General features: G+C 44.4%; 1 protein-coding gene across 6 annotated transcripts in view; it reads left to right on the top strand.

Moving 5' to 3' along the window:
• The first annotated feature begins 130 nt into the window (after positions 1 to 130).
• LOC309540631 (cilia- and flagella-associated protein 337-like) overlaps positions 131 to 9,405 on the top strand; it is a 33,599-nt gene continuing 24,324 nt past the window's right edge. For 4 of the 6 annotated variants that reach the window (XM_082237617.1, XM_082237618.1, XM_082237616.1 and 1 more), the window contains exons 1-2: positions 4,792 to 4,892; positions 6,601 to 6,789. In XM_082237617.1, coding sequence (XP_082093743.1) covers positions 6,625 to 6,789 — 165 coding nt within the window. In that variant the 5' untranslated portion in view covers positions 4,792 to 4,892; positions 6,601 to 6,624. Of the gene's footprint in view, positions 497 to 4,791; positions 4,893 to 6,279; positions 6,330 to 6,600; positions 6,790 to 9,405 lie in introns of those variants that run through there. The other 2 variants (XM_082237614.1, XM_082237615.1) reach the window with 2 other exon arrangements.

Genomic DNA, 9,405 nt, shown 5'->3' with positions numbered 1-9,405 from the left:
CATGACGCCATCGCGCCGTCCCCTCCGCCTATCCTCGGGCTCCTTGGGAGCGGGGCGGGGCGCCGTAAGGCTGTTTGCGGCCTCGGAGAAAAGTAGCGCAGAAGGGCGCGTGCGCGGTACAAGTCAGTGTTCTCCGCTAGGCTTGCTGAGGAAACCCGCCCTCTAGTGGCAAGGATGCGGAACGTCCATGTTTTCTTTGTTTGTGAAGAACGTAAGCAGAGCTCCGCTGGGTCGAAGTCATCCCGGCAGTCTTAGCCGACCAGACGCTGCTAAGGAAACCCAGGAGCAGGGCGTAAATGTCATAGCCCTCCTCCGGTCTCTTCCCACCGCATTGTTCCTTAAATGTACACTACGCAGCTCACCTCTCGCTAGGCTGCCTCTTCATGCTAGCCTGCTACCTTTACGGGGTTGCTGTGAAGATAGAAGAGAAAGAACCACGTGCCCTGCCTCGAGCTTCTTGGAGTAAAGGCAGGACGGAAATAATTCCACACATTCTGTGTCGTGAATTCCATAAGTTGACCATGTGTTGTGCAAAGTACTTCTTTTGTGTTTCCTGAATCTTTTTTTTTAAAAAAACGTTTTTAATTCAACTTTTAACAACAATAAAAACAGTACAGAACTCAACAATGCGCTACCAAGCTGTTCTACAAATTCATGTCAGTATCCGTACATAGTTCATTGCCTCAGTTACGGTGTATTGTTTCTTGCCACCCCAAACTCCCAAGTGATGCGACTTTCCAGGGGTCCCAGATTGCACCAAGCCACTTAATCCTCCTCAATCACCAAGGCTATCCAAAACATAAGTGCCCTGAGGGACAGTTCGCGAAACAAAACAATTACAATACAATAAAAATGAGTGCTGTAAAAACCATTACAAACTAAAAACACAGTTAAAACCCAAGCTCAAAATTAAGAGGGCTGTGCCATAATGAGACACAAGTTGTTTAAAAGCACTGAATAAACAAGATCCACCTGCAGCATAAAAGAGGGCAAAGATGAGTTCAGGCAAACTTCTCTGGGAACAGTGTGACGTAACCAAGATGCCACTACTAAAAAGATCCTGTCTCTGGTGGTTACTCAGATCACTTCATTTGGCAGCAACAATTGGCCTCTGGGGAAGAGAATAAGGTTCAGGTACATAAGTGGGTACATAAGGTACATTCAGGTAACCTGATTTATGAGAAGGAATTGCAATCAGCTTTTTTCTTCTTCCTCTGAGTTAAATAATATATATGCACTTTGAACAATGCTGTTGCTGTATGAACATCATGAATAAAAAACCCAGCACAGCACATTGGAGTGTGAACACAGTCTAAGCCTCATTGATTTCAATGGCATTTCTTGCCAAACAAGGCTTGTAATCCTATTCATGCTTATTTGTGATTAAGCTCCACTGAACTTGGAGGAATTATTTCCAAATAAACATTTAAAGGACTGAACAAGCAATAAGTACATTTAGGAATGTGGACTTAAATTCACCTGGTTACGATTTTTGCTTTGGGAAGGGTTGTTTGTACATACATGCATGACCTCAAGGGGGCATCTGAGGGGGGGGATTACAAACAAATCTTCAGAGTAAGTGTTTGGTAGAATTATGAAGATTTACAGCACAATCATGAGCATGTTTACTCTGTTAAAAAAAAAAGTCTCACTGTGTTCAGCTGGGTTTACTCCCAGGTAAGTATGCATAGGATTGCAGTCTTAATAGATAGATGGAATCCTATACATGTCTATGCAATCATATCTAAGAAATAGCAGAGGAGATGCACTGTGTTAATAGATTTTTCTTCTAAAAATGAGTATTGAATAGAACAGCAGCAACTCAAGGGCAAGACGGCTGGAAGAAATTGCTGACGGATATATTTCTCCCTCATTTGGTGGGCAAGGGAATCTTTCTTATGTTGTTCAATTTGACCTTTAATCTAGACTCCAGTGTCCTTTTCAGATGGCGTTTAACTGAATAAATGGTGAAGAGTATCTCTCAGCAGCTTATCACACACTTGTGATTTCCTTTAGTGGACTTTTTAATTTCTCTTTATGACATGTACTTCTTTATTTTGCTCAGTTAATTTTTAGTGCATAATGTCAAACTATCAGTATGAATTAGTGTAACACATTAATCCGTTCCCTTCCTTGCTTAGGCTGTGTACAGCTATTTGCTTGTCATAAATGCATTTGTTCAAGTTTCTTCCCTGTCAGCTGCTGTTTATTGCTGATTAGATTTCTTGCCGAGCTTGATAAAGAGATGAATCATTTTCAAGCTGTATCATCTTCGCTCTTTAATTTATTACACACATTTTGCCATTCCTGTCTCTTGTACTTAGAGTTAAATGCAGGAGGTCAGCAGCACAGGGCTAGTAGGTGCATCACTTACAATTCCTTTGGAAAGCCATGCTGAGACTGTGAATAAGCGCTTCCACTTTTTATGGTCTGTCGTACCGTATCAGCAACAATGTTGAGATTTGTTAATTAGCAAGACGGTTGTGGAAAAATTGCCTGTGTCTTTGAGTCTCTGAAATTTGACATTTCCGTTGTTATTAGTCAAACCACTATGTTCTATGGAAGAATTTGCTAGCTTTTGTAGAAGCTTCAGAACAGAGGCAGCTTTAGCCCAGTGCTCTGGGAAGACCCTCCCACACAGTTAGTATTCAAATAGCCCTTTTCATAAATACTGAAAGCAAGTCACAAATATTGTCTCAGCAATCTTTACAACATTCTCTAAAATATGCCAATATAAATATCTATTGCAGATTGGAGCCCAAGCCTCAGTGGTTTGCTAAAGGCCACACAACATATATACAACCAAGCTGAAATTTGTGTCACGAATTTCTGCCTCATATGTCATGTTCTTCATTACAATATCATACCAACTCCACTGTGAATGTATTGGCTCTACAACTGTACGCACACTATACCCTTAAAGCACATTCAAAGCACATTTCCTTCCCTAAAGAATTCTGGGCCTTGTGTTTTATCTCCCGCAGAGTTATAATTCCCAGCAACCCTTAACAAATTACAGTGCCCAGTATTCTTTGAGTAGAACCATGTGCTTCAAAGGTGTAGTGTGTGGGGAAGGAAGCATGGAACTAAGAGTGCAGATCAGTGGCTGCCATCCTTTGAGGACCCATGGGCACATATACAGACTGAGGAAACTTCTCACTACAAACATTGCAAGTAAGTGCACACCACAACCCATTCTATTGGCTAAATAGAAGGCTTCTTTCAAGTCCAAACCTCTGAATGACCCCACTCAGCAGTTTCATGTAGCTATTAAACAACATGGGAGATAAAATTGGACCCTGAGAAACCCCACATTGAAGGCTCCATGGAGCTGAACAGTACTCCCCAAACACCTGGAAATGACCATCCAAATAGGACCAGAACCACTGCAAAGCAGTGCCACCAACTCCTAACCCAAACAGCCACTCCAGAAGGATACCATGGTCAGTGGTATCAAAAACCACAGACAGGTTGAGGGAATTCACAGGGACACATTTCCCCTGTCTCTTTCCTGACAGAGGTCCACATATTCAGTGGCGTAGCGTGGGTTGTCAGCACCTGGGGCAAGGCAAGTAATTTGCGCCCCCTAACCCATGGATTTTAGCAAGGGGCAGAGAGCTGCGAGTGCGAGCACGCCCCCCCCAGATGTTGCGCCCGGTGCGGCCGGTACCCCCTGTACCCCCCATGCTACGCCACTGCACATACTGGATGGCCAAAACAGTTTCTTTGCCAAAATTGGGCCTAAACCCCAATGGAAATGGACCTAGAAAATCACTTTCTTCCCAAAGTGCCTGGATCTGGCCTGCAACCACATGCTTGAGAACCTTGCCCAAGAAAGAGAGATGAGCAACTGGCCGGTAGTTGCTTAGATTTTCCAATTCCAGGGAGGGTTTATTGGGGAGTGGTTTTACCACTGCCTCCTTCAAGCAGGCAGGGACCGCCCCCTCTCTTAAGGAGGCATTAATCACCTCCCTGGCCCAGCCAGCTGTCATCACCCTGTTAGTTTTTATCAGCAGTGAGTGGCAAGGGTCCACGGTGCAAGTAGTCACCCTGACCCTTCCAAGCACCGTGTCCATTTCCTCGAGGTTAATATCCATGTCCCCTGCACCGTGACCTATGCAAGTGGTTTTCAACCAGTGTGCTGTGGCACCCTGGAGCACCTTGAATGATTGTCAGGGGTGCTACGGGCAACACTGGCCTCTGTCCCTCTTTCCTTCCCTCCTTCCTCTGATGCCTTCTCGTGTCTCTGCCTCCTGAAGGCTTTCACAGTTGTTTATTGCAGCAGTCCTGGCTATAAGCTCTGCAAGCGAATGGTACCTCTGGGAGACACCTCTCTTTGGGGCGGGGGGGGGGGCGGTCAGCTCAGAGACCAGGGACAGCAGCAGCTGCTGCCTGGAACACTCCCAAGGAGAGGGGAGAGGAGAAGAGGCTGAGGGGACACTCCACAAGGGAGGGTGTTCGAAAAAGGGTGAGAGGCTGCCAGCTCTGCAGGCAAGGGGTGGCATAACTGGGTTCCTGAGCCTCATACAGGTTGACAGAGATTGGATAAGGAAGCCATGGACTCAAAAAGGTTGAAAACCTCTGATCTATGCCCACATTCCTCGAAGCATTTGGTGGGCATGAAAATTACTGAAGTCAGTATAGGAGCATGCTTGAACTTATTCACACTCTGTATCGTCAAGGAAGCCTGAAACTGTTACTAGCATTAGCAGTTCTTTGTTTTGATGTTGCTGCATTGCGTCACCATAACAACTTCAGCATTACCAAATACTGTAGTCCTTTCGGATCATAGTTTGCTGGCGAAACAGATTGGAGTGCCCATAAATAAACCTTGCACTGTTTTCCAAAAGAGGCAAAGTCAGTGCTACAGCAGGTGGGATTGCATCCAGAAAGTGAGTGCTTTGCATATACAATTACTCATGAGAAATAAGTCTGATTTTGTTCCCGCTTATTTGCACATAGCAACATAACATTTTCAAGCAAAGGCACTGGACCACAAACTCTTGAACAACGAGAAAGATTTATAGCTGACTTAATTTGTTTGGTTTCCAGTCAGGCAGTAATGCTTCTTTTTCAGTTCAAAATCTGTGTGGAGCTTATCTAAAGCTTTAAAAAGTGAGCAAACAACATCTGCTGATACCAAAGTGGTACTTGTTTTCTATAAACTACCTGTTGTGGGGAGGAATAATTTTTAAAGAAAGGTTTGCACTAGTGATTAAGTGTGTTTACTGTATTAAAAAGTAATTTCTTTACCAGTGAACAATTAATTGAATTTTCTGTCAATATATGTTCTTAATATTGGTTCATATGTAGCTGCATGTACATATGAAATAATGAATTTGACAGTAAAACATCAAATATAGTGAAATATAATGGGAGGAGATAAATGAGTGACAAATGAGCCCACTATGTTCTCTTACCAGGTGCAAGGCGTTTTAAAGCAGCCCAGTATAAAAAGCACTCGAAGTTGTATCTAGACTTATAGTGCAATCCCATCCATGTCTATTCAGTAGCAAGTTCCACTGAATTCACTGGGGTAACTTTAAGGGAATCCTTAAATGTTTATGAATTTAACTGCAAACAATGCAGTTAAGCAATCAGGTAATGTGGCTAGGTAGGCAGCAAGTTAACTAAGATGCCTTGCTCCTAGGCTACTATCTGGAAATGAAAGTTGTATTGAAAACCAGGACGTTTTCTTCTGAGTAAACATGCTTATTATGACCAGTGACGATACTACATTGGCTCCCTATTTGTTTCCAAGCACCATTCAAAGTGCTAGCTTTGACCTATAAAACCCATACTCACAACCACAACACCATACATTAAAAACCTTTCCTCAAAGAATCCTGGGAACTGTAGTTTGCCCTGGGCACTGTAGCTCTTGTGGGCAAACTAGTTTTCAGGGGGAGTGTTATCCAGAATGCCTTGTTTATTCAGATCATCTATTAAGTCCCTACCAATCTGGGAGTGCAATGCACTTCCCATAGAAATCAGTGGCCAAGCTTCCACTGACACGAATGGACACACATTTACCCAGTTCTATCTTTTCCTCTGATATATTTCATCATTTAATGCACTACAATCTCTTGTTGCCTCACGGAAGTTTCTTAAGCAATGTTATCAATGATTTTGATCAACAAAATATACTTTGCAAGAGCTTTTCTTGCTAGATTAAAGCAAGCCTCCATGTGAGAGAACAGCATTAATTAATGTCAGTAAGAGCCAAACTAGATGCAACACAGGAGGTGTATAATCAGATCTCCTGATGTCTTTCTTTGTTGTGTGAGAGCAACAGAACTCAGATTTGAGCTGCAGCATGACGGAGTGAGGTATTTACGCATCTCTTTGCCCTGTTTGTTCACTTTAAATTGTCCTGTAATTAACCAGGGTGCAATCAGGGAGACCAATATCCATATTTTACAGCTACCCATGTTGTACAAAAGAAGCGAGTGTATTAAGACTTACCAGCACCACAGAACAAAATATACTGTATATTGTACAATGAGCATACTAAGGAAAGTAGCTCACAACCCGTACATCTTCCTTTGCCTCGGTTTGTGTGTGTGGCCTTAACCCAAACTTGAATTCTGCTTTGTTTAGCTGGAAGAGCACCACCTAAGGCAAATGTCATCACTTCTCCATCCATCCAGAGTGACAGAAACACCTCACAGAGAGCCACTCCTTTACGTCTCCTCAACAGTGGATGGTCACATCTTATGTGTTGGCCAAGATGGATTGGTTTCCATTTGGAGTGCAAACTTAAAACTGAAGAAAACCTCTCTGATTCTTGTGAGTTTAAGAAGTGAGGTATTATTTAAAGACTGTGATATTTACTGATAATAGGTGTAAGATCTTCCTACTGAGGCTAAAATGAAAAGGAGATTGCTTTTCTGCTGTCCTAACAATCATTATCATTCTCTCCCAACACATTCACTCATGACTGTATTTCTCAAAATGATGTCAGCCAAGTATAATTGTGATGAAATTAACTCTGACAAATGTATATATGCTTGTCTCTACACCGAACCAGACAGATTAAAGGATGGTATGAGTTATGTGGGTCTATGGTATCGTCTAAGGCAGGCTTTCTCAACTTTTGGTCCTCAGATGTTGTTGGACTACAGCTTGCATCATCCCTGAGCGCTGGTCATGCTAGCTTGGGATGATGGGAATTGTAGTACAACAACACCTGGGTTGAAAAAGTCTGGTTTAAGGAGCCAAAAGGTTGAACTATGAAATAAGAGAAGTATTTTAGCAGACCCTGAATTGGTAAATCCACGAAGGTTTGGGAGCATACCACTTATGTTCTTAACGTTCTGTCAAAGGATCAAGTCAAACACATGCATGCACAGAGGCTGACATGCAGAAGGGTTTATATGCCTGTTGCTAACAAAAGGTGCTGCCTTCATTCTGAAAATCGTGGGATAACCAGCCTCATATAACCACCATGCTTAAATGTAATTAATGCATCAAGGGGTTAAGGCCATTGACTAAGTTGTCCTGCCAGACTTAGCTCACCTTGGGAGGGACTAGGTAATCAAGCCTTTGTTCCCCCCATAGGCGCCGACTCCATGGGGCCTGAGGGGGCCCGAGCCCCCTCAAAAATTCGTTTGGGGGGCTCTGCCCCCCCAATAATCTCAGGCGCCCCTCCAGCAGAGCGCCACCGCCGCCCCTCCCCCAGCCCAAAATGCACAGGGTCGGGCTGCATGCCTCCTGCCCTCCCTCCCGAGCAAAAGCTCCACCCAATTTCCTTCGGAGCTGATTAATAGGCGCAGCACGCTCTCCTCTATTCGCTCACGAGGAGGCGGCGCCACTTTATCTGCATATTCATGAGCTTATTTATTATTCATGAGCTTTCGCGGGCTCCCCCAATATTTTTTATAAGTCGGCGCCCCTGGTTCCCCCTCACTCTAACTGAGGAGCACAGCATGTGAAGAGGCTAAGCTGGAGCAATCATGGCTCCAACAAGCCACTCAAGTTCCTATACCAATAATTTAGGAACGTTCACTACTGTAACCAAGCCACGTTTTACTGCCTGTGCAACTTTTTCTGAATGCTGTATAGAAAAGTACACGAATCTGACCTTTGGAGAGTTTGTAAGTAAACTATTTATAATTCACCAAACATGTGGTCTTTTTCTATACTAGGGGAAGTTTTGAAACTCACAAAAGAATAACAGCCTATATTTTCACACTTTACTTTGCTGCATGTTTTGTGTTTTTAAACTTCAGTTGAGGTTCTGTCACCAAATAATACTTGCCCCAAACCTGGACCCTGGCATCCAAGGAATTCTCCTTTATGTATTTATTTTTGCCACAGCACAAAAAAGGACAATGGGCATTTGTTTCAGAAAGATTAATATAAGGCAGAAAAGAGAAAAAAGTGAGGAAATGGGGGGAGGGGTGCATATAAAACAGGAAACAGAACAAGAAATTATCTATCAAGTCAGAAGGCAATTTTTAAAAAACCCAGGGACATTTATTTGGAGATTTCCTGTGCCTTAGTTTGAGAGTTCCTTGTTCAATTAACATTTTTATGTGCTCATTGGAAGCTGCAACTGCTTTTAACTTGGTTGTTGGCTACCACCACACCAACAAATCACAAGTTTTTTCATAGGTTGTTACATTCAGGGCTTTCTTATTGCTGCTGCTTCCATTAGAACAGCCTCTGGCCTGGTTCAAATATAATGCTAAACCACAGTGTGATTGAGTCAGGGGGAAGAGGCATGTTAAAGCACTGTAGTCTGTTAATTTGGCTGTATTTTGGGGAGCGCCGGGCCATTTTTTCCGCTGGATTCTGCCCCACAGCTTATCAGACTCGGCAGCTGAATGATGCACATCTGCTGATAAATGAGAAGGTGGCAGCAGTGGTGTAGCGTGGGGGGTGCCATGGGTGCCGGCCGCACCGGCTGCAACATTTGGGGGCGCGCGTTTGGCCGGCCCTCCTCGAGGAAGCAGGAACCCCACTGTCCTCGGACCTCCTCCGAAGGCTGGCAGTGGGGCGGAGAGACCTCCTCCTGCCGCCAGCCTTCGGAAGGATGCTCCGAAGCCTGGCGGCGGGGCGGAGAGACCTTCTCCCCGCGCCAGCCTTCGGATGGCTGTCCTGAAGACTTGTGGTGGGAGCAGTGGCGTAGCGTGGGGGGTGCAGGGGGGCCTGCCACACCTGGCGCAACATGGGGGGGGCGCGGAAGAGACTCCAGTGCTAAAATCCACGGGTTAGGGGGCGCAAATTACTTGCCTTGCCCCGGGTGCTGAGAACCCACGCTACGCCACTGGGTAGCAGCACATCCCCAGGCCCCTGCTCCAGTGGCTGACACATGGTTTTAGTAAACTATATTTTATTAAACCATGACTTTGTGTTCTATGCGAACCTAGCCCAGCGGCTTAACTATGGTTGAGATGTTTC

Source organism: Podarcis vaucheri (genome assembly GCF_965113315.1).
Source record: "Podarcis vaucheri genome assembly, chromosome: 9".
Lineage (NCBI taxonomy): Eukaryota > Metazoa > Chordata > Lepidosauria > Squamata > Lacertidae > Podarcis > Podarcis vaucheri.
The sequence above is the reverse complement of the archived record's forward strand: the minus strand, read 5'-3'. Positions and strand labels throughout refer to the sequence as shown.